Below are 26351 nucleotides of genomic sequence, written 5' to 3'. Positions count from 1 at the left end.
TCAGATTTTTCCTCCTATTAAAAGCAGATGCATGGAAGAACCGTGTGTTCTGATCGCCCTCCACAAGCCAGACTTCTTTTGATCGTTGCCTCCACATTGTTTAATTTCTTCCCTTTGTAGTAAGCCACTCAGCACTTCTTTGCAATCTTGTACCCTTCCCGATTGTTCTCCACTTTGTTCTTTGCTTAGCAGGTCTCGCAATTCTTTTTGTTTATGGTTTATCTGGTTCTGGACATGCCCAAAAACCTCTTTATTCCACGATCCTAGCCTATTACTGCACTTTTGCAATCAGTTCAAGATTTCTCCCAACAAATTTGGCTATATTCTATCCTAACACTCCCTAATAACGTCCTCGCATTCCACATGTTGTGCCCAAATGTTTTCAAATCTGAACATTCTTTTCTTGGCCCCATGCCTTTGAGGTGGTTTATCTTGTATATTCAACAGTAATGGCAAATGATCAGATGTAGTTGCCGCAAGGTTATCCTCCAACGAAAAAGGGAAAAGGTTTAGCCAAGCAGTTGACGCAAAACATCAATCCAACCTCTCATACACGCATTCCTCCCCATTCCCGGGTTGCCATGCTAACCGAGGGCCCCTGACTGGTATCTCATTTTTCACAATTATCAGCGGCGTCTCTGAAATCTTTGATCTGCCATGCAGGCTGTTTCATGCCCCATACCTTTTCATCATCTGATAACAATTCATTGAAATATTCCCACACCCATGAAAGCTCCGATGTCTTGTAAAGGGACCGTAAAAGATCCTACGACTCCTTCCTCTTTTGTGTCTCTGGATGCCCATAGAAACCAGTAAACCTCCAAACATGGCCACCACCTTCCAAATGTAACTTCGTGTACACATGCCTCCTTGAAAAGGTCATCAATTGTAAATCAATATTATTCATCCACGACAACGCCAAACCCCCACTTCTACCAACGCTATCCACCGTGAAGATATTATCAAAACCCCATCTCACCCTTAACTTCTCCATTTCACCGCCCCCTTTTTGTCTCAATTAGGAAAAGCACTAAGGGACATCCTGACCAATTTGATCACTTCATGAACCGCTCGAGGGACCCCCAACTCTCAACAGTTCCAGACAAAGAGCTTCATTGTTGCCGGCGGGGCTGGTGATCCTCACCAACCACCACCGTTAAGTCATTATGAGCACTATATTAGTTCACTTCCATAAAGCATTGTTGTTTCTTGCTCCCATTCTCTGACTCATGATCATCTTGAGTATTACGTAGAGTCCGTTTTCTTGTTCTAAAACAATCTTCTTACCCATGCTCCTTGCAAACCATTTCCATCTTTTAGGGCTCCTCCTATGGGCCGAGTTGGTAACAATCTCATGTTTGTTCTCCCCTATTATATCCCCTTCCGGCCCATGATTTGTTTTCCTTTGGTTTTGGCCCCAAACATCAAGATTTGAACTTGGGCGCTTCAAATTTTCCTCCCTAATCTTCTCTTCAACCAGATTTGATTCAATAGTGTCTTTCTCTGTAGATTTAGCATTCCCTCTTAAACCCCCACTGCTAATTAGAACAACTTTATATTTGTCATTCTCGGGATGAGATTTCGCCTTATTCTTAGCCCTGCATTGACTTCTTCCTTGATTTTCGCCTCTCCCTTCGTGTTTCCCTGACGCACATTCCTGGCTATCCCCCGTTGACCCATCGCCTATTACTGCCTCCATCGTCATCTTCTTAGTTCCAGGGAACTTACCATATGGATTATAACCAGAGTTACTGTTTTCACTATAATCGCTTGGAGTATATCCCTTTGATCTAACAGACCGTAACTTCGTGGAGTCTGCACACATCCATCGACCATATTCTTTTCGAACTGACCCCCTTTCGCTTTTCCTCATTATTGCAATATTGCATTTGTTTTCCTGGCGATCAAGCTTACCGCACACAAAACAAAAATTGGGAAGCTTCTCATATCTGAACATCACTAAGACTTTACTTCCATCTGTAACTGCAATCCTCATGCCCCTTTTCAAAGGCATATTAACATTTAAGCTAACCCTAATTCTGAGCTATTTGCCCCACGCAACATTATCATCATTCGAGTCGACTTCTTCTACATCACCCACTATTTCTCCTATAACTATCCCCTCTTTTTTGTTCATCATTTTCAGTGGCAGCCCAAAAACTTGGATCCAGAAAGGACACCTGCTCATATCAATGGACTCCGATGGGATCGAGCCTTCAAACTCTCTAAGCATAACTAAAGCATTATTAAACGTCCATGGTTGAGTCAATAGTACCCTGTTCTTTTCCATCATATCCTCAAAATGAAATAGATAAAGTTTCTCTCCTACTTCTGTTATCTGCAAACCTTTTTCCAGTTTCCATATTTGTACAGGACTATCCTCATGGCTTCCATATTTCCAGAACCTTCCTTAGGAGGCAAGCTTTACCCTCCGCCTCAATGGATTCAATCCATCCCTTTTCAACCCTAACCTCCCCTCTCTTCTTTCTGTCAATGAGAGCTTTGACCATAACTCCTCCAGTTCCTCAGCCATCCTCCAGTCCTAGAAGATCTCAGAAGAAAACGATTGAAACACCAAAGTATAATAATCACCGTAGCCGTCGATTGCAAACCACAGACTCTCCCCTCCAAAAATTCCCAGGAGACACGAAACCTTGTACTTAAAACTAAAACAAGACAAAAACTCTCATCAAACCTAGGAGAGACTTTTTACGATTTAATTTCTTTGTTTTTATGAATTCACTTTTTGTAGTTCTTTAAAAATATTAAAAATTAAAATTAAAATATTTAATATTAGTTAAAAAATAAAAACTTAAAAAAAATACAGATCTAAATTACAAAAATTCACCAAATAAAAACCATACAAAGGTTTAGTATAAAAAGATAATTAAAAAAAAATTCATCATCTTAAAAATTTCTCATGGTGCACATATCAATGACCTCATGAATAACTTGTTGAAAATTAAATAACAAGAAACACTTATCATTAGTAAGAAAAAAATAATAGTACATAAATTTTCTTTTATCAATGTTTATGTAATATATACATATTATAACTCTTATTAACATATAAGAAACGGTAGATCACAAAAAGTTTGAAAGTTGAAACCCTAAAAAAATATTTTTAAATATATATAGGGTATAGGATGGATGTTGTATTGCTTATCCTCATCTATATATCAAACATAAGTTTCAAAATCATTCCTATCCTCATCCATATCTCCAAAATTTATTATTCATACTCTTTTTCATTTGAATAAAAAACCAAAATTTTTATTGAATTTAGATAAAATTTTCATTCTTATTTAGAGATGATAGTTGATCAAATATTGGGGTATTGAAAAATAATAATTGAAGTAGATTATGTACTTAATTTTACCAATAGATATAATTAAAATTGTTAGGATTTGAATCTTGATTACTGAAATTAAAAAGCCAAACTCAAGTAACAGGTCACATAGCTATTGCCAACTCTTAATGAATATTTAAAGACTAAGATTTCATTCCATATACTACTCATTGATTATTTCTAGCTTTTCTAAAAGCAATTTTGATTAAGTTGGATGAATTTGTTAATTTTGAATGAATCTTTATTTTGAAATGGAAAAATATTAAGTTAAATAGATTGATTATTAAGAACTATTTAGTACAAGTTATTAATTGATAAATACTTTGGTACTAAATAAAAAAAAAATTTTAATTTGGTAATATTTGAAAAGCATCTTGGAAAATTGGTTTAATATGTTTCAATCACAAAAGAATAAGTTTTCCAAGATAGCTTATGTTAGAAATATATTTTGAATACAAAACCAACTTTTCTACAAAGATTAAAATTAAAGGCATCAAATGGGTTAGGTGGCCTATAACACGACAAAATTCGACACGATATATAGATTGTGCTTGGCACAACTTGCTATTAAGTAATCAAGTTGGGCCAAGCACGGTACATATATATGTGTCATGCTGGGCGAAAAGATTTTAGGCGCATAGATCATCATGACACACAGGTCCAATTGTATCATGTTGGTCCTAATTTTTATAAGTGGGCTCTTAACCTTTAACTGTATTTATGTTATTTTTTTTGTATACAATGAAAATATTTTTTGCTTTTGATATTTTGTTGGTAATTTATATTTAATTTAACTAGTGATTAGCAAAAATAAAATGACATAAATAAATTAAGACTTCAAGTCAAGTACAAATTCAATTAACAAAATAAATTACTACATGATGAAAGGCATAAAATAAATGCACAAGATAACATATTATATAAGTAAATCATTAGATAATGAGAATAAAAAATAGAATAATAATCTCATATTTTATAATATTTTTTATATGTATGTGTGTGTTTTTTGAAATATTAGGATTGTAATTTCAATATTTTATTTAGTGGATTTTTTTAACCCTTTCCGTAGATGTAGATATTTTGTTGAACCATGTAAATAACATGTCATTTTTATTTATCTTAGCATGTTATTTTTAATAATAGATAAATTTTAAAAAAAATAATTAAAATTTTGAAAAGCTATTAATGGATTATGCTTGACCCATTTCAGCACGAAAAATAGTGTTGTACTTGGCACAACATTATCCATGAAGGTTACAAGTCATGTGCATGTTGGACCTTATCCTTAGCCTTCACAGCATGTTAAAAAATAGTGTTGGGCCGACATGATCCATTAATACATGGGCTAATATTTAAATAAGTTGTGCCAGCCTAGCACGGCTCATTTGAAACTTGTAATTTAAAATCGACAAAATTTAAAAGTAAGAAGAAATGATCGATCCCTTTGCCATAATTAGAAATGCTTTTGGCCTAAAACATAAAATTTTATTGGTCCTTTATTAAAAAAAGATTGATCAATTTTTAATAAAAGCTAAAGAATTTTAAAAAACCAAAAAAGATTAATCCCATAGTAAAAAAATATTAATAGGGTTTCTAATATAAAGTTCTTGTTTTTAGCTATAAAGCAAGAGGATTGCTCTCTCCAACTACTAACATTACAAAAATTTAAACCTACAACTAGACAAGATCGATCCTCTTCAAAATATGATTGATCACCTTATTTTTAATAATCATAAACAACTATTTTGAAAGAAAATAAACTGGGCATTTATCAAAATACTCAATCCTAATGGCTTTAATTCATTTTTATCTATATAAATAGGTATTTCAACACCATCTACATCAAGAAGAGCTAAAAGAAGCCAAAATTGTACTTTATTTCCTTCAAGCATTCAAAAGCAATCAAATAGTTCAGAGCTCAATTTCCCATTTCTTTGTATTCAATACTCTTATTCATTATTCTCACCATTTGTTTGTACTTCATATAGCAAACACTCAACCTTTATGAAGTTATTTAGTTTATGAAAAACAATACATCTCATTTAAGATAGTGAATTTAAGGAAAATGAAATCTTTAATGTATTTGTGAGATTTTGAGAAAATGATTAAAGGTTTGAGTGATTGTGTAAAGATTATACCTTAACCTTGAAATGTAATTTGTAGAATTCAAGAATTAGTGGATTATACTTTTTGGGAAAGAAAGTTAAGAGAGAGGCATAGGAACTTTTCAAAAAAGATCAAACCTTTATAAATTCTTATATTTGATTTTCTATCATTTCATTTTAATTTTTCACATTATTTATTTATAATTGCTTATATTTTTGTATTTGTGTTAAATTTCATATTTAGTCAATTATTTATTAAATTTTCTAATAACTTAATTAACCCTTTCTTGGTTTATCCAATCTTTTAAGCTAGCAATTGCTATTAGAGCTAGAATTCTTTTTTTGTTGGTTTAACAATCTAAAAATAATCCAATTGCTTAAAAAATCTTGTCTAAAAAGGTGAGAAACTTTACATAACTCCAAAAATTGACCAATTTGGTTATTTTTATTGAAGAATAAGAATGAAGGTATTTATAATGGCAACTAACCTAAAAGCTTTTATGGTGATAAAAAGTGGTATTAGAACTTCATCTAATCAATAAGCATTCATGAAGAAAATACAAGATGATACTAAAGCCAAAAGCATTCTTTACAAAAGCCTTGACTTCCATATTTTCAATTTAATCTTAAATTTTTCCACCTTCAAGGAAAATTGGAAATAACTAGAGGACATACATAAAAATGACAAAAAAGATGAAGAAATATCTTGTAAAAAGCAACCATCAACATGTAACAATCAAAACCAAGACACAAATGAAAATCAACATAAAGTGTGTCTTATGGTAGTTGAAACGATTGTCACATTTATTGGTAATGAAAATCATTTCATTATAAAATCTTCAATTTTCATTGGTGAAAACTATTCATATTGAAAAAGTATAATGGGATTATTCATTCAAGCTAATGATTATGAAGTGTGGAGGGTAATTGTAAGTAATCCATTCATTCAAAAGAAGAAAATGGAAGATAAAAAAATCATCTAATAATAAAATGAATGGGATACCAATGACTTCAAAATGGCTTAACTTAATGCCAAAGCATTGCATATACTTTTTTATGTATTGGGCCTAGTAAATACAACAAAATTTCATTGTGTGATAATGAAAAAAAAATTTGAGACAAATTGGCAATCACTTATAAAGGTACAAATCAAGTTAAGAAAACTAAGATTGGTATGCTCAAACATAATTATGAGCTCTTAAAGATGAAATAGGAAGAAACCATATCTAAAATGTCAATTGTTTCATTGATATCATCAACGGTTTAAGAGTTCTTAGAAAGACTTATTAATGTGAAAATGGTGAAGAAAATTTTGAATAATCAACCAAAATGTTAAAAGACCCAGATAACAACCATTGAAAAACTAAAAAATCCTCATACACTATTCTTGGATAAACTCATTGGTTTACTTTTAACGTATGAGATGAAATTAAAATGTGGACAAGAGTCAACCAAGAAAGTTTGAATGGCTCTAAAGTCAACTATCTAAAAAAAATAGCGTTATGAAATGATGAAAAGAATAAAAATGAGGAATCATATGAGCTCTTAAAGATGAAATAGGAAGAAACCATATCTAAAATGTCAACTATTTTATCGATATCATCAACGGTTTAAAAGTTCTTAGAAAGACATATTAATGTGAAAATGGTGAAGAAAATTTTGAATAATCAACCAAAATATTAAAAGACCAAGATAACAACCATTGAAAAACTAAAAGTCCTTATATACTATTCTTAGATAAACTCATTGGTTTACTTTTAACGTATGAAATGAAATTAAAGTGTGAACAAGAGTCAACCAAGAAAGTTTGAATGGCTCTAAAGCCAACTATCTAAAAAGAAGAGCATTATGAAATGATGAAAAGAATAAAAATAAGGAATCATATAAGCTTTTAAAGATGAAATAAGAAGAAACCATATCTAAAATATCAACTGTTCATCGATATCATCAACGGTTTAAAAGTTCTTAAAAAGACCTATTAATGTGAAAATGGTGAAAAAAATTTTGAATAATCAACCAAAATGTTAAAAGACCAAGATAACAACCATTGAAAAACTAAAAAAATCCTCATACACTATTCTTAGATAAACTCATTGGTTTACTTTTAACGTATGAGATGAAGTTAAAGTGTGGACAAGAGTCAACTAAGAAAGTTTGAATGGCTCTAACGTCAACTATCTAAAAAGAAGAACGTTATGAAATGATGAAGAGAATAAAAATGATGAATCATATGAGCTCTTAAAGATGAAATAGGAAGAAACTATATCTAAAATGTCAATTGTTTCATCAATAGCATCAACGGTTTAAAAGTTCTTAGGAAAACATATTAATGTGAAAATGGTGAAGAAAATTTTGAATAACTAACCAAAATGTTAAAAGACCAAGATAACAACCATTGAAAAACTAAAAAATCCTCATACACTATTCTTGGACAAACTCATTGGTTTACTTTTAACGTATGAAATGAAATTAAAAGTGTGGACAAGAGTAAACCAAGAAAGTTTGAATGGCTCTAAAGTCAACTATTTAAAAAGAAGAGCGTTATGAAATGATGAAAAGAATAAAAACGAGAAATCATATGAGCTCTTAAAGATGAAATAGGAAGAAACCATATCTAAAATGTCAATTATTTCATCGATATCATCAATGGTTTAAAAGTTCTTAGGAAGACATATTAATGTGAAAATAGTGAAGAAAATTTTGAATAATCAACCAAAATGTTAAGAACCAAGATAACAACCATTGAAAAACTAAAAAATCATCATACACTATTCTTGGATAAATTTATTGGTTTACTTTTAACGTATGAGATGAAATTAAAGTGTGGACAAGAGTAAACCAAGATAGTTTGAATGGCTCTAAAGTCAACTATCTAAAAAGAAGAGCGTTATGAAATGATGAAAAGAATAAAAATGAGGAATCATTGGCACTAGTTGCTAAAAAGTTCATAAGGTACATAAAAATGAATAATCATACAAAATAAAAGAAAACTTAAAAAAAGAAAATGGTAAAAAGATAATAAAGTAAAAAAGAAAATAATCCCATAGTGTGTTATGAATGTAAGAAACCCTATCACAATAAATATGATTGTTCTCTATGGAACAAGAATAATGCAAAGAAACCAAGAAAGAAAGTAATGCTGGCCACATGAAGTATTAGTGATTTTTTAATGATGAATATTAGAAGAGGAGGTGGTAGCCAACCAATGATTTAAACTAACTTCAAACTCTTAGGGTTAGATTCTTATTCTTTTAAAAAATTATAAAATGCATTCAATGAGTTAGTTTTTGAATTTGAAATAATGAGCTTAAAATACAATAAAAGGATTTCAAAAGTTAAAAGTTGAAAATGAGTATTTAACTAAAAAAAAAAAGATTTTAAGATAAAAATAGATGATTTGAAAAAAAAAATTTACATAATTTATTTTCGAGATTTTATATAGAACAACAAATGCTCAATTATATGCTTGAATCTCAAAGAGTATTATTTAATAAAGATGGCTTAAGTTATAATGGTGTTGAAAGAAAAACTCATTTAAAAAATTTTTTTATCGAAATAAGTGATTCAACTGAAACATCTAGTAAATGCATGTTTTATGACTCATAGAGGTAAACTTATTAAGAGTTGTGGATTCCAAAATAAGTTACCAACCTCAAGATGAAAATATGATAAAGAATTAGATTCCTAAAGGTACAAAAATTATTGACAATAACTCCTAAGGCTCAAGAAAGTTCACGTACCTTAAAAAAGTTTTGATTATGGTTTTATAGGTAAATGTGCATTGCTACAAGGCACATTCAATAACAAGGGATACATGTATCTTGATAGTTGATGTTCAAGATATATAAAAGGAGACAAGAATCAATTCAAGAGTTTAAATCCTAATGGTGGTCGAGATGTTACATCTTGAGACAAATCTAAAAGCCAGATTGAAAGAATTGGTTCTATTGGTAACAATTTTTCTACAAATATTGATAATGTGTTGTTTGTTAAAGGTCCTAAGCATAATCTCTTAGCATTAGTCAATTATGGCATAAAGGTCTTAAAGTTATATTTGATGTTATAAGTTGTCAAGTAATTGATGTCAAGATAAACAAAGTTGTTTTTATTGGACAATGTGAAGAAGATATCTATATGATTTACTTTGCTAATTTATCTTCTAAAAATATATATTTAATGGCTAGTAAAAAAGATGGATGTTGGATTTGGCATAAAAACAAAGGACATACTATCATGTATGTGATTTCAAAACTTACACAAAATGATTTTGTTAGCTTTCAAAAATTGAATTTTGAGAATGACAAAGAGTGTGATGCATGTGTTAAAGAAAAACATAAAAATGAGCTCTTTTAAATCAAAAACTTGTATTTCTACTATAAAACCATTAAAAACACTTTATATTGATCTTTTTGGTCAAACTAAAATAATAAGTCTTAGTACTAAGCAATATGATTGTTATTGTTGATGATTTTATTAGATATATAACGATTTTATTTTTATCTTCTAAAGTGAAGCTTCAGAAAATTTCATCACTTTTTGAAAGCAAAATCAAAATGAAAAAGAATATTCAATTCCATGTTAGAGATCATGGGAAGAATTTGAAATTTTAATTTTAATCATTTTTGTAATGAATTAGCCATAATTTTTTCTCTTAGAACTTATCAACAAAAATAAATTTGTTAAAAGGAAGAATAAAACTTTTAAAGAAATTATTAGAACCATGCCTTGTGAAAATAATTTATTAAGATATTTTTAGGTTGAAGCTATAAATACTTATTATATTAATAATAGGGCTATGATTAGGTCAAATTTTAAAAAAAAAACTTTATATGAACTTTTCTAATGTAAAAAGCTTAATATAGACTATTTTCATCCTTAGGTATAAATATTTTGTTTTGAACAATAGATAAAAAAAATTCTTGACAATTTGATGTAAAAGGTAATAAATGTAATTTTTTAAACTACTTTTTCAATTAAAAAATTTTTAGAATCTTTAACAAAAAGAACTTTAATGGTAGAAGACCTAGTTTTTAACAATACTTGGAGACATAGTTTCTTCCTAAGATAAATCATGATGCATTGCATTATGTTGGGATATTCCAATTTTCTTGTTCAGATTAGTAGCTGTGATCTTGAAGTTGAAATTTTGCATATGAGGTCATATCAAAGCTAAGCCTTAAATCACCTATTCCTATGCTATTAGTAGTGGAGCATTTGGAAGTTTTGGGTGAAAAACAAGGTAGCAAATGCCAAAGTGGCACCAAGGATTATCAGGAGGAGGACAATGAAGCTAATTGTCCATATGCATTTGCAACAATAGTTCTTTTTCTTCGTTGGCCTTGTGTGAATCACCAGAATGGTACATTATGGCAAACACTACTCAATCAGCTACCTTTTTTTGATGTAGCTATTAGAAAAAATAAATAAATAAAGAGAAATAATAGAAAAAAATTTTGACTTTTAAGTGTGAAGAGCATTTTCTTAAAGGCAATTATGACTTTTGGATACGACAAAGCCTCAAATTCTCTAATCAGAAACAGTGAAAATGATTATACTAAAAGATTTACTTATAATGAAAGAACAAACATAAACTTCTAAGATAGTTATAACCTTTTATATAATCATGACCTTTATGAATAATAATCTATTTATATTCAAAGAGTTATGACAATTTATCATATGATAATTGTTTCTATTCAAACATAATTATTTAAAATATGAATATAATTAATACAAAAATTAATTTTATTCATCAATAATTAAATATTTCTATCAAATGTAGGATGTACCATATTTTAAATTACCAATAATCCTCTACTAGCATAGAATATTGGTATTTAATTTTTACCTTTTACATAAATAAATATTATGAATACAAGAAGATATTTCTCGATTTAAACCTTCGATTAGTGTATATATCTTAGAATTCTAACTTTTAGTGTTAAGATTAAAGATATAACACACATAATATTTATTTATTCTTCTGTTAGAGATTTATAATCGCTTTTAATACTATTATAACCATGTACTTATCCTATTCATAAATATTTATAAGAGAGACCCCAATTCTTTTTATTGAAACAACACTACTTTTATATTTATATAAGTAGAGTTTTCATTATGTCTCCATTGCTTTAGACATTTAAAACTCCATTAAGAGTATAAAAACTCATCCTCCCTACGTAATGGATCACACTAGTTTTCAAATTTTGAATGAATTTTATTAGTGCTTAATAAACACATAATAATAACTTGTTTGTATCCATTAAAATTTGAAATTAGAGGTTATAATTCAAAGTTAGGTTTCCATTATTGGTGTCTAATAGTAAAGGTTTAAATTCATTCTACTTGTAGTACTACTAACTAAATATTTTGAAATTCAATTTTCTTTTATGGTAATTACTTCTACTTGAGATTGAATCTCTAATATAATCACTTTAGCCAAATATGTCTAAACTTTTCATTTTGCATATCATTTATATGCTTCAGACATTGTTGCCTCATTCTTATCCTTCTAAGAAATAGTTAGTTTTGGTTGTAGCCACAACTCTATATTCATTAATTTCAACCATTCTATTTCCATACTTTTATAAATTTTTAAACAATTATAATTTTATTACAATTGGATAAATTCAATGAATAAACCAAATAATTTTAGTCCTTCTAAGATTTTTAAAGACCTTTTTATGATTTTACTTTAAGTGTCTAAACTTATAAGCTTGTATAATTTGCTCATAAAATTATACTAAAATCTTACAACACTATATTGTAATTTTTATTTCTTTTGATTCTTATCGTCCTCACCATGTGTAAGTATGCATTTTTTTATTAAAAAATGTCTCATTCAATTGTTCAAGATATCATATTTATTTAATTAAAGTTGCCATTTCATTTATCTCTTTACTATTTGGTGATTTACAAAAAAAAAAAAAATAAGGCCTTCAAATCCACTCTAAGTGAAATATAACTTGCAAATATCCTAATATTTCTATAAAAGTTTCAAAACTTTTATATTTTAACTCAATATAAGAGTTTACATTAATAAACAGATTTTAACTATAATCATGCCTCTATAGTCTCTTTTTAAGATTTTTTATGTCAATTCATAAATACTTATATTAATCTATTTTATCATGGACACTATTAATAATTTTTTAATACTATGAACAAAACCATTTTCATCACCCAAATGGATTAAATAGCATTCTTTTTGCTATTATAAAAGTTTTTAAATTCATAAGATCTTTGAATCACTTATAGCTTCCAAAGTAAATGTACTTTGAAGTTTTCACTATATAAAACTATAGATGATAAATCATTTATACAATCTATGAATTAGACCATATATATAATGAAAAATTACCACAACATGATCAAGATTATGACAACAATTTTGGCTTATGACTATTCTAAGCCAACCATAATAATCCATATCATACCTATAAATCATGTAAATTTGGCTATTGAAGTTATCTCATTTATAATGATGGCTTTTAGTGAAAACCAATTGTTTTAAATGTTATCATGAGTTTTCAATGCATATATTAATTGTCCAATAGCCAATCCTAAGTTCACAACTATTAAAACCTCTAAACTTGATTTTAAAATTTTATGATAACTTTATTTCTCCACCATTATGCAACCTATATATCTCTATTATTTAACACCTTTAATTAGTCATAACATTTTTGGATAAATAATAAAATTAAACTTTACTCATAGGACTAATATGCCTATATACAATAAGAGTCCATAGTATATTTAACTCTAATTTCAAATACTTTCATAATCATTTATCATTAATATGTTTATATCTAGATCACCATAAATGAAACACAAATCCAAATAATCATTTTCCTAAAATAGTATAAACAATAATTATAATATGAGTTTTACTCATATTTCATGCAAAAATTCGTGATGAATTTGCGTTGCTTAAATCATTGATTGGCTAACTTTAAAACTTACGACTTTCATAAACCAATATTATTATCTAAATCCACATGTTAATATGGTGTATAACCAGTCACATCCTTGCCATTGTCATGAAACTATTGAAAACCTAAAAAACTTGTTCATTTTTCATTTTAATAGCCTATAAAAGGCTATTTTTTCGGGTATAAGAAGTGAAAATATCTTCATTGTCTTTAACTAATAATGTATTAATTGGATGATAGCATTCTATCTCCATAGTCCATATCTTTTTTATATGTATAAAAAAGAAAATTCTATTTAGTTCATTTTTGTAATATATGGCAAACAATACCAATGTTTTCCATGCCATCACGAAATAAAATTAAACACATACATGTATTGGTGCTTTTGGAACATTGACTTTGTATGTTCTTTTCTAATTTATAAACATGGCTAATTAGACATTGATGAGCCTCTTTCAAAATGCTAGTAATTGACAAATGCTTCAATATTTTCAATTACATGCCTTTTCATTTAATCAATATCCCATATGCCAAAAACAACAATGCATTTTTATAACCATTGATTAACTCTTTAATGGTTATTTATGATTTTTACTTTGTGATTGTTCACAATAAAATCTTATTTTGTACAATCACTTCTAGTATAATACACCTAGCAGGTAAAATACATGTCACACTGACTATGTTTATGATAATAAAAATTATTTGATTTATTATCCACCAATTAATCCCTGAAACACCATATCTTAATAATAATTATTCACATGCATCAATTTAATTTTAATTAGTTTTCATGAAAATTGAACACTGGTTAAAATTTGAACCAATAATAAATTTAAAAAAAATAATAATATTTGATTTATAAACGATCAACAAAGATAGAACCATACAAATAGCTTGACTCAATTTATTATTTCAATTTTGGTGCCATGATTTAATAATAAAACTAATCTTGTAGTCAAATATTATTTTTTGCATTATTCTCTACTTACATCTAATTTCTCATGGTAAATTCCTTTACCCATTTCAAATTGTTTCATAGAAACCATTGAACAATTTGCTTATTCTATATATAACCAAAACATAACAATTAAACAATTGGTCATTTTATTAAAATCCAATTTAACTCATTACTTGATAACAAGTGATAATTCTTTTGATTAGAAAACAATTCATGTTTTTTTCTTTTATGTTTTCAAGTTATTTCCTATCCAAATCTTTATAAGTATCGATTTTTCAAATATATATATATATATATATATATTACAATTCATTAAATACAATTATGAAGTCAATTTCAATATATACATAAACTTATGCAATGTAATCAATATTTTACATATTATGTTTTAACTTTACACACTAATGAGATAAATTGTTAAAATGTTTATCTCATTCAGTCAATCTTTTTAACAATAATTATACAAAAAAAAAAAAACATACCTCTAATGAAGATCTTTATGAAAATTAACATTTTAGTCTATAGAAACATTAATCCTTTGACACTTTGAGCTTTCTCTAATATTGATATCTAAATCATGCCAATTTTTTTTCGTTATATTTTTTTTATACGAAATATAAATTTCTCATAATTACCTTTAAATTATTGAAAAAAATAAATAAGAAAAAAGAAATAATAGAAAAGAATTTTGACTTTAAGATGTAAACAGTACTTTCTTAAAGATAATTATATTTTTATGATATAATAAAGGCTCAAAATCTCCAATCAAAAACAGTAAAAATAATTATACTGAAAGATTTATTTATAATGAATGAAAGACATAAACTTTTATTTAAATGGTTATGACTTTTTGTATAATCATAACTTTTATGAATAATAATATATTTATATTCAAATAATTATGATCATTTATTATATGATAATTATTTTTGTTCAAACATAATTATTTAAAAAATAAATAAATTAATACAAAAATTAATTTTATTTATCAATAATTAAATATTTTATCTAATTTGATATGCATCACATTTTAAATTACTATAAGTAGCAGAGCCACGAGGAGGCACCAACGGCGCTGTCGTTGCTGGTGCTTCAACTTCCACTAAAGGATGAATTTCTGCTGCTCTGTCATAACTATTCTTTCCTGCTTTCTTTCTTCAAACAGGTTTCAAGTTTCTTCTCTAATAATATGAAAAAACGAAGGAATGTATTGGAAGCATCCTAGTGTATAACTGCAATTCGGCTTTCCTTTTCAACCTAGACATGTGTTTCTCTGGTATGTCTTGATTTGTCTTTCACAGGAGAACTTTTGGGTTCAAAAGTCAAACCTGCTTAAAATCTTCCGAGGCAACAAGGTGCTGGGTTTAGATTTATACATTTGTGTCAACATACTAAAGCAAAGATTGCAATTCACAATTCACATTTCAAAGATAACTAGTGAAGGCCTGATTACTGCATCAATTGCCAAGAACAGGAACAGTTTCTCTGATTGTTTGCATGGTTGGCTACCAAAGCACACCCGTTTGGCTGGAAATTGACCCAGCGATATTACAGCTGAGGCAACATGCTCGGTAACAGGATACAGCTATACCAGACAGATTGCATTTTCATTTCAAAACTACCTAAATCATCCTTAACAACTGTTGAGAATAAAAATTATGGCACAGAACAGAATTCAAATGGAATAACATAAAATAGAAGAAAGAAAGTACACCAAATCATGAGCCAAGAATTGCTAATTGGCAGACATCGAAGGAGATTTTCCCCCTACTTGTCAATCTAATGTACAAAGAACATTATGGGGAGCTACATTTCAATATGCTTTAATAAAAAGAATATATCCCTGAAGTTCAAATAGCATTAAAATTTTAATAAATCATTTGTGAAATTCCAAAGTAAACAACAAACCCTTTCTAACAAACTCTTCCGGTCATTTTTCAGCCTCAGCTTCGTAATCAAAACCTTAGAAGCGTTGATCCCCACATTAACAGTGAATCCATTGACTTTCTCACGAGTGATTCGCTCGATGTAGATGACCCATTTGCGACGGTAAGCTTGAACCACTTTTCATCGTCCTTTCAGACCGGCATGGACCGAAAGTTTTATTTTGAGGGGAGGTCGGAGGAAAGTGGCGCGCTCATCAGGATGCGAAATGGGCCTTGCGATTCTTGCGACGAGAAGAGGAGACGCGAGGATTGTACTTCATTTTTGCGTTTGTTTTTTTCAAGGTTTTTCGTTTTCTCTTCTCCAAGACGGCCGAAAGATGGAAACGAAGATTAGGGGTTGGAGACAAAAACTTACCAATCCCAAAAAAGAATCAACACATGAATACGAAGAAGAGAGATTGGTGGTGGCTGCCAGATCATTTTCTTCTACTACCCTTCAAAGATGGTTTTGGCCGAACCTCCAATGGTGGTTTCGAATCATCAGGGCTCCCCGAGATAGTGTATCCAACAACCAAATTTGATGCGTGTCAGATAACCCAAGCTCTATTGACTGGTCTGTTGGCGAGTCATGCTCTACCGGATCGATGGCCCTATCTTTGGATGAATCGATGAATCATCTAATCGAGACAATCTGCTCAAACATTTTTTTTTAAATCTCCATCCCAAAATTTTCAAACCGAACATCCATGTTCTATCTCAGTAGTGTTGTTCAGTTTCACCCCCAAAATTTCAATTTTCATCCATAGCAAAATGACATTCCTTTCCAATTGGATAATGTCATCGTCAACCATGCCATAATCTTAAGCCTGATACCAAATGATATGAGCCAAAATGTTCAACAAAAAGCGATAGTAACACAGAAAGAAAACAAAGAATGAAAATAACAGAAAATAAAGGAAGAAGATAGAATAAGAGAAGAAACTTGGAGAGAAGATTCACTTTGGTATTTGCTTAATTGAATGACCTACACAAGTACCCCCCAGCTTCTCTTTATGCTCGAGCAACAATTATGACTACATTCTCAAGTTCTCGGACTTGCAGTACTCTCAGCCTTTCACTCTTTCTCCATTTTCCTAACAGCAACTAGCAATCTGGAATAAAAAAAGAGCATAAAGAGGTCCATACACGAAATAGCTTACCATAAATAAAACTAGGTTCATGATTTCAAACCCAATAAAACCTGGTCCACAACATTTAGCCTGTAATTAAAAAAAATATGCCATATAACAATATTCATTTCCCATCATTATTAACTCTACACTAATTGGCAAAAGAAATTAACATTTTCATACAAATAAAACCTCAATTAAATTGTAAATAATTAAAAAGGGCTCAAATGATTGCTATAAAAGATTATGGATTCATATGATACAACTAATTAAAATATAGAGCCTTACTCTGTATTTCAGCCAAAACAATTTTTCTCAAAATAGGAAAATGTGAACATTGTTGCATAATGCTAATACTACAGAAATGTTACAACAGTGAAATCAAACCTAGGTGGGTCTATAACCTATTGGTGTAAATTTTGCAGCATTAATATCATACAGCCGAGCAGTTGTTTTCACTTGCAGCAGATGATTCACCAAGAAACTCCGACCTTAATTGCATCAGCAGCCTGCCTAGATAATTCAGGCCTTCACCTTCACGGCCACCACCCCAGAAAAGATCATGAGGTGAAGCTTCAACTAGAACCGACCCAGCAGTCGACAGCAGCATGGAATTCAAGTGAGGATATATCAAGAACTTGCATTTCACTGCCCGGTACATAACATCAATCTTCACACTTTCCCAATCAGATCTTACCTGCATTGTATTGCACACACTAGCCTAAATCAGTTTCACCCTATGTTGAAGTCAAAAAGCAACAAATATAAATAGAATTCAAATCTAAGAAAACCGTAACCTCCAAGGCCCCAGATTTGTCTACATGTAAAGAAGCAAGCCTCTTGTATTGTGGAGTTCAGAGGTGGTCAGACACATGCAGCCTTAACCCTGCTATGCAGAGAGGTTGTTTCCATAACTCGGAGCCTTTTATTTAACACTAAACTATTCAATATGGTAGGTACAAGACAGACGAAAAATTAAATCAACTATTTTTCTTTGGAGTAACTATTAATTTTCTGAATTTTGCAGCTCCCAAATTTCTCTACCGTCTGTCCAGAGGATGGCATCATTAATGGAAACAAATGAAAGTTAAAACACTGTTTTATGCTAAGAAAGAAAGCAATTTCTCGGCCCTCTAGTGGCTGTTAATTTGTGGAATACCATAACTACTAGATGTCCATAATATTGGATGCTGTACAGAAAGAAGAGCATATTTGAGTATCCCCATGCAGAACAATTCAAACCACCCCACAAAATAAACACACAGGTACATGCTCATGAGGGCAAACACACATGTACACGGGGACAGAATAGACAAGACAACAGAAGAAAACTAACCTTAAGAAAAAAAATAGAAAAATAAGCCCAGATTAGCTAAATTAAAATTATATTCTGAACTATAAAGTTAGAATTCAGCAATGGAAAACCATCTTAGACGTAAACAGTTTGTTGTATTCAATACCAAATGATTTAGGGCCAATTTTCTCCGTAACCATAAATTCGCTTGGGTGTACAACAACAGTCATTAATCAAAAGGAAACTAGAACCTATAAGGGTCCATGTCATAATATTATAGAACAAAGTTCAAAGCTATATAGCAACCTGAAGAACTAAACAAACGAAACCAATCTAAATTCTCCAATTTTTACAGTTGAGCATACCAGATTAGGGTGTTGCCTCTGTATTAACCTGCCCATCCGTGCTGCTTCCTCTGGACTTTTTGCCAATTTTATCTTTCCTATGCAATCCTGTGCTACCAGATTGCTGACTCCAATGAACTTGTTTGCCTAAAAGAAAAAATATAAGAAAGCTTTATTGAATCTAAACAAAACAAGGTTAGCTGCAATGGAGTTCACAAATAAAGGGCATTCACCTGGTAATAATGCTCTACACTCGACCAAGTGGCATAATTACCATCTTCATCAGGCATTTGAATTGGATGAGGAGAAAAATTTGAGAAAGCACCATAAGGATCCCATGTTTTATAGAAGAATATGATACTCGACTCAAAAGGAGAAACAGTTGGGTCAATTGCAAAGGTTTCATCTTCTGAAGGAATAGTGGGTGTTAAATCCGGTATAGGTTGAAGAAATCCACTGATAAGCATATCGGGTCCAATCTGTAATTCAAATGCCAGAAGCAAAAAATGAAGCACAAACATGAACATAAAGACAAAAGGAGGCCCTGTACCAAAGAAGAGCCAAATGGTGGACAAGGAAACTTCATAATAATAATAATAATAATAATAAAACCTAGCAATAATGTTTCAATTTTTTTTCCATTTAGTTTTAAATGCTTTTGTGCATCTTCCAAAGAACAAAACAAACCAACAGGAAACCTAATTATAACATGGAATAATATGAAATGCATTTTGTGTCATCCCTGTGGCAAATGTCCTCACAGCATCTACAGAAATAAATAAGTAGATAAATAACGAGAACATATTGATCTAGAAGAAGACTTCTCCAGACTTAGTTGAGGGAATAGACTAAAATTTCTTACTTGCCCCCACCTTGTCATATCTCACAATGCTCCAATGGAATATGACACCAATGATTTCATCAAACTTAAAATCACTTTGTTGTTATTGTCGTTGTTGCCATAAAGTTACTACTCAAGTTGTACCATTTACCAATAATTTTTTTCTTTTTTTTTTAATTTCTCTTTTTCCCTTTTGTTAAGGCAATATGCCAACACGTAATTATTGATCACCAACTATGAGAGCAGTTACATATTAGCCATGAATGAGACCAACAAACACAAGGACAATCTATAGTAACAACATATAGAGTAGGCAGGAATACATATTATGTTTCAAGATACAATTATTTGGTCAAGAAATTGAGAAGGGGAGGAGGATAGATGCAAATACTTAAAATAACACAAAGTGAACAGTAAACAAAACTTTCAATATGCCAACCTGCTCAAAGCAAACATCAATCACATCAAGGGCTTGTGACATCTCAACCATCCCAAGTTCAGCCACAGGAGAAGGAGCATTCTTCCCACCAATAATTTTAGGAGCAACAAATGCAAAAACCTACAAGCAGAAGGAAAAAACAATAAATGAGTAAGTGGCTTGAGTATCAGATGTAATAAATAAACAATAACTCATTGGCCAAAAAAATGGACGACTCTGCATCAGAAGCAATATTTGGAATTAAATCTCTATGCCCTAAGAGGTGATGGAATCTTTTATTCATAACACAGACAAAAGCTTGCAATATAAAATTTGAACGGAGGGCATACACTGGCTAGTTGCAGCTTATAGCAGTAACCGGCACATAGATGAATGGAGGTAGAGAAGTTGGGGTGTAAGCTACTATTATTAGTAGAATGACCTTTTGGATTATTTCCAGGGTTAAAAAAAAGAACATTTAAAGTTGAAAAAAATAGAAATCATAATTGGTAATGTTTATATCAAAAAAATCTGAGAAAGAATTGAGGTACTATTGAAAGAGAAAGGCTGGGACTATATGAAATGCCAAATGAATGACTAATAATAATACCATGGTTTCAAATTATTCAAAGATCCAGTTCTCTTATGATTAGAAATGACAGCTGAGGAATTAGCATCTTATTATGACTTTGATTTCTATTCAGCTGAAGAACAAGCACACTTTAAAGTATATATATGTATATATATGTGTATATATATATATATATATAGATATATATAGATATATATTAAAAACCAAATGAGAGAAGATGACAATAACCTTGTGTATTACACCCGACGAAATAGCAGATGCAGCCAGAGTCCCTCCACATTCCCATAAAATGGAGAGGTACCCACGGTCATGAAAATATTCCATTACATCCCTGGGGTTTAAGATGTCAAACTCCACTACTTCAACTCCTTTGGATGCAAGAAATCTCTGGAAACTCCTCCTGGCTCCTCTTTGTGTTACAACTATCGTGGACACCTCAGATAGGTCCCAAAGGTTTGCTTCCTTAGGAAGATCAAGTGTTTGAGACATTACAATTCGAATTGGCATATGCCCACCTCCATGTCTTGCAGTCAGTCTTGGGTCTACATGAAAACATAAATTAGAAGATAATACAGCAACATTCTGAGCTTAATCAAGCACTTTATCACCCAAATGGGAAGAGGTAGGTATTGATGATACTTACCATCCCTACGCACAGTATTCCCTCCAACTATAATGGCATCACTTCTACCCCGCAATTCAAAAACTCGATCCCTAGACAACTTGCTGCTTATCCATGCTGCATGTCCACTGCTTGCAGCTATTTTTCCTATTACCTCCAACAAAGACTGTCAGAAGTGACTCATACGTTTTAACAGCTTGCTCAAAAGTAAGATGATATTCTGATTCACACTTCAGTAAAGTTAAAGAAAATATGGAAGGAAAAAATGAAAATTGAAATTGTTTAATGCATATTACTCACCATCAAGGGTCATGGCATACTTAAGAACAGAAAATGGAACACGAGAAGCAGCTCTATAAATCAAAGGTAAATTGACAAGGAGACATGCCTTTTGAGTTTCCTACAACACAAAGTTTAGATGAATTAAGGATTACATGGAAAGCACTGCAGATTTGGCAGGAAACATTACAATAAAAGAACAAGTCATAATATCGATAGAACATAATAAAAAAAAATCAGATGATGAACACAAATACAGCTGCATCAAAGTGTAATCTGTTCATGGAGCTCTGCAGTGCAGTTTGACTTCTCGATACTCTTTCTAGCAAAATGTTTCTCCTGTCACCTTCTCCTTATTCCAGCTAACATATTGTAATAGGCATTAAAGAGCATAACCTTCTGGACACTTGCTATGCCCTAACCAGCAATAGTTTGCTATCTAAGTTGATGCATTCTCAACATTAGGCATCATATTCCCTTTCTCCTCTAAAAATTGTTTTCTCAGATCAGATTAGCAAATTGGAGACCATTCAAGAAAGCGCATTCCTAATAAGTTTTAAAGGAAAGATTGTTGAATGTGCTTTGTATCAGCTATTCAATTTTAAACCTTTAAAAGAGAACAGCACTTTATATTCTTTAAACAGTTATAGAGCATGGTATCCTCCTTTTGGTATTCTCCATTTCGTCTAACAACACATTGATCAAGTTTGTACACAATCCAGAAGGAAATCATAACGATACATAACAGACACTTATGATCGAGAAATATCAGTTGTAAGCAGGGCTGCAGAAGACGGAAGGAGCTACAGGTGCATGTAATAAGTCTTCCAATTAAAAGGAACAGATACAGGTGTATGTAGCAGATGTAAGTCAAATTATAGTTAAAAGATCATATCTCAAACAAATGAAGAAATGGATTAAAATAGGGGGATAAAACACGGCAAAAATGTGTACATTACTATTTTAATAACGTGGTAAGGCAAAAGAACCAAAAACATATAAAGAAAGAAAACATGCCGCGCATGCAGTTTAAAAGTTATACCTCCACAATTTTACTTTGCATATCCTCTCCAAGAACATCAACCTGCAAACCTTGACTCCTTAATGCACGTATTGCATTGCCTCTCAGATGCCGCAAAGGATGCCTGATTCCAATAACAGCTCTTGTGATTCCTGCCTAATTTACAGAACATCAATGATGTGGCAACTTACAGAAAAATATGAAAATTAAATTTTTTTTTTTTAAATTGTCTGTCTAAGTGAAGGTCAGCAGAAAGAAACAGATAGAAAGTAAAAACTGATCATGAAATTCAGAAACAAAATATTAGTAACCAAGATAAAATATAAACAACACAGGATTAAAGCAACCAAGAGTTGAGGAATTTTAAATAAAGTCCCTAAGACCCACAAAGGCTCCAATTTACAAAATTATCTACCCTCTTACTAAAACCACCAATACTATTCCTAATTTAATCAGTCAATTGTGGCATCAGAAACAAGCATAACTGGTCCAGTATTCTGGAAAATGTAGTCTTTTGATTCTTTTCTTTATCTCTAATGAAGCTCCCCAGCATTCAACTTCACTTCATCTCTAACTGTAGTGGAGTTCATGATGCACCAAAGACCTAGATCTCTGTCCCTCCGGCATTTAGGTTCTGGCAATCAGTCCTCTGTTTCCTTATACTTGAGGGTCAATTTAACCGTTGGTTTGGACCAAACACCTCTAAATGAAACATTAAACCCAGATAATGTAACTGTAAACAGATCCATCAAGCATTTGGCATATATCAAAATTACGTGGTGCCTTAAATTTTAAGTCCTTGTTATGCCAATAGACATAAAAATTTGATAGCATAAAACTAATTAAACAGATCCTTTTAAATGCAAAACCTAATTTCAAAAAAAAATGAAAAAACAAATATTGCAATTCATTTACTAAAGAAACCCAAATTTAGACACTGCTTCCCAGTAATAATTAATTAAACAAAATCAATAGGTAATTAAAACCTGAACAAGAGCAGAGACAGCAGTGTGATCCCCATGGCAATCTCCAGGCTCCATGTTAAGGTAAGCAGTGGCGCCTCTGCACAGTTCGCCGGAAGCCTCAACCGCCAACATCTCCGCCGGCTTTGTGCCCTGGGCATACAGGTAACCTTCCCCGGCCACCTCTCCTGACCTTGTGGCGATTACGCATCCAAAATTCGGGTGGGGAGAGGTGAACCCCGCCGACTTGTCGGATATCTCAGCGGCGCGTCGGATGTACGATAAGTCTTGGGCGTAGGAGTGGTTGTTGACGCTGGTGGCTTTGCACATTATCGGAGATGAGTAAGCTCCGACTGCAAATGAAAGCGCCATTGCTTTTCCTAGGTCTTCAAACTCTATCTCTCTCTCCCTCTCTTGTGCATTTGTGACTGATACGTAATTGCGATGCAATATAAGTAATCAGATTCAGTAGTAAATTTTGACCCAAACAAGTGGAGATGGGTTTTTTTTTTTTTTTTTTTTTGGGGTTAAACATTAAAATTGCCCATAAATTATACATTCTCTATCAATTTATAGTCTAAAAAAATAAAATTAACATAATAATATCTAAATTTTTATTCTGTTATCACGTTATAATACGTGATTAATGTCATTAGTCAAATTTATCAAGGTGATAATAACATCTAATATAATATTAACAAGTATTAAAAAATTCAATCAATATTACACCATTAATTTCACGTCAACCAAAAAAAAATCAAAATAGTCTAAAAAGCTTTCCAAAATTTTAAAAGTTCTAAAAAAACTTTATATTTTTCTAAAAAACTTTAAAATTTTAAAATAAATTTAAAAAAATTCATAAATATTCATAAAAAATTCTAAAATATTTCTAAAATTTTTAAAATAATTCACATTTCAAAAAAAATCTCAAAAAACATTAAAAAAATTTTTAAAACTAAAAAGGTTTTAAATTTTCAAAAAATTTTAAATATTTTCTAAAAAATTCTAAAAATATTTAAAAATTTTTCAAATTTTCTAAAATTTTAAAAAATTTTAGAATTTGTAAAATTAAAAAATATGAAATATTTTTATAAATTAAAAAATGCTGAAAATTTAATAAAAATTCAAAAAAATGATAATTTATAAAAAAAATTTAAATTTTCTTGAAGTTGAAAAAATTAAAAAAAACTTAAAAAATCTAAAATTAAAAAAAAATCTAAAATTTTTGAAAATATAAAAATTTTTGAAATTTTCTAAAAAGTTTTTTAAGAAATTCTAAAACTTTCTAAAAATTTTTTACAAATTAAATAATTTGAAAAATCTGAAACATTCTTAAAAATTAAAAAATGAAAAAAAAAATAAAATTTTAATAGAAATCCAAAAAATTTCAAAAAATTTAAAAATTAAAAAATATATAAAATTTAAAATTCAAAGATTCAAAAAATATGAAAAATTTTCACAATTTTTTAATTTTTTAAAAATTTTTAAAACTTTCATATAATTTTATATTTTTTTATTTTAAATATTTTTAAGTTTTGTGAATTTTTTTAAATTTTTTTAAAAATATTCTTATTAAAATCTTCAGTTTTTTGTATTTTTCAATTTTTTGGATTTTTATAAAATTTTGAGATTTTTTTAAAAAATTTTAAATTTTTCTTAATTTTTTTGAATTTTTAAAAAATTTTTAAATTATTTTAAATTTTTAAAATTTTGAAATTTTTTTGAAAATTTAGGTTGTACAACTCAGTTTCACTCCCACTATAATCACCCATCTTGTTCGTTGTAGCAGCCTGAGCTTTTTCTTCTCTTACAATCCTATTTTTTTTATTTCATTCAACAACCCTCTTAAAAGCGTCAATCTCTAGTGAAACATCATCAACCTAAAACATTTATTCTTCTTTTTCTGTCTAAACTGATTATATTATACCCTTATTTCCCTTATCTTATCACCAAACACCCATTTAACCTCATCATCATGACTATCTAATTCATCATTATGGCCTCATCTCTGTCAACATCATTTATAACATTACTTGTTAAACCACACTCTCTTAAAGCATCATTTACAATACTACTAATAGGTCCACCTAGATTTGATGCATTATCTTCCACATTAATTACAACATTTGAGTCATTTGGCGAATTTGTAGGTACATGGACAAATTCTACCATTTTTGGTATAAAAACTTTATGCTCCAAGTAAATATGTAATTATCTGACACTGGTAATATAGTTTATCATACTGATAAAAGAGGTATTACATATGTTATCGTAAAACTATTTTCTAACTTATAACTAGATTCAACATAAAAAAAATATTTTATAATAATATAATTAAGAATGTAATCGAATTGAGTTGAGTCAATAAAACAAAATATTCGAGTTAAGCTCAACTTGAAAATTGAAATTTGAAGCTCATCTCAAATTTGATCGATTTATATTTTTCAAGTTTGAACTCTATTCAAGATAAAATTCAAGTCAAATTTAAACTCGTTCAATTAAACTTGAATCATAATAAAAAAAAAATTCAAATATAAAATTGATTGGTTAGATTTATTCGAACAATAATTA

General features: G+C 30.1%; 1 protein-coding gene and 1 pseudogene across 1 annotated transcript; both read right to left on the bottom strand.

The window, feature by feature from the left end:
- LOC149515621 (uncharacterized) lies at positions 1-2014 on the bottom strand (annotated as a pseudogene).
- Positions 2015-17609: 15595 nt separating this feature from the next.
- LOC111296778 (cytidine/deoxycytidylate deaminase family protein) lies at positions 17610-24326 on the bottom strand. The gene is made up of 9 exons (XM_022891227.2): positions 23805-24326; positions 22840-22974; positions 21819-21918; positions 21540-21665; positions 21125-21438; positions 20326-20445; positions 19279-19524; positions 19067-19192; positions 17610-18104 (listed from the first exon to the last, which is right to left on the bottom strand). The coding sequence occupies exons 1-9, from the start codon at positions 24150-24152 to the stop codon at positions 17841-17843; spliced, it is 1779 nt and encodes a 592-aa protein (XP_022746962.2). The 5' UTR covers positions 24153-24326; the 3' UTR covers positions 17610-17840.
- Positions 24327-26351: the final 2025 nt, after the last annotated feature.

This window comes from Durio zibethinus, chromosome 12 (genome assembly GCF_047325235.1).
Source record: "Durio zibethinus cultivar Kanyao isolate XHJ-2024 chromosome 12, ASM4732523v1, whole genome shotgun sequence".
Classification (NCBI taxonomy): domain Eukaryota; kingdom Viridiplantae; phylum Streptophyta; class Magnoliopsida; order Malvales; family Malvaceae; genus Durio; species Durio zibethinus.
The sequence above is the reverse complement of the archived record's forward strand: the minus strand, read 5'-3'. Positions and strand labels throughout refer to the sequence as shown.

Excerpts from the sequence above, each read along its gene's own strand:
- LOC111296778 (XM_022891227.2), bottom strand. The coding sequence starts at position 24,152 with ATGGCGCTTTCATTTGCAGTCGGAGCTTACTCATCTCCGATAATGTGC. Across the intron at positions 19,525-20,325 it reads TTGATGTTTGCTTTGAGCAG|ATTGGACCCGATATGCTTAT; the intron begins GTTGGCATATTG and ends TTTGAATTACAG. Across the intron at positions 19,193-19,278 it reads GTGTAGAGCATTATTACCAG|GCAAACAAGTTCATTGGAGT; the intron begins GTGAATGCCCTT and ends TTTTTCTTTTAG.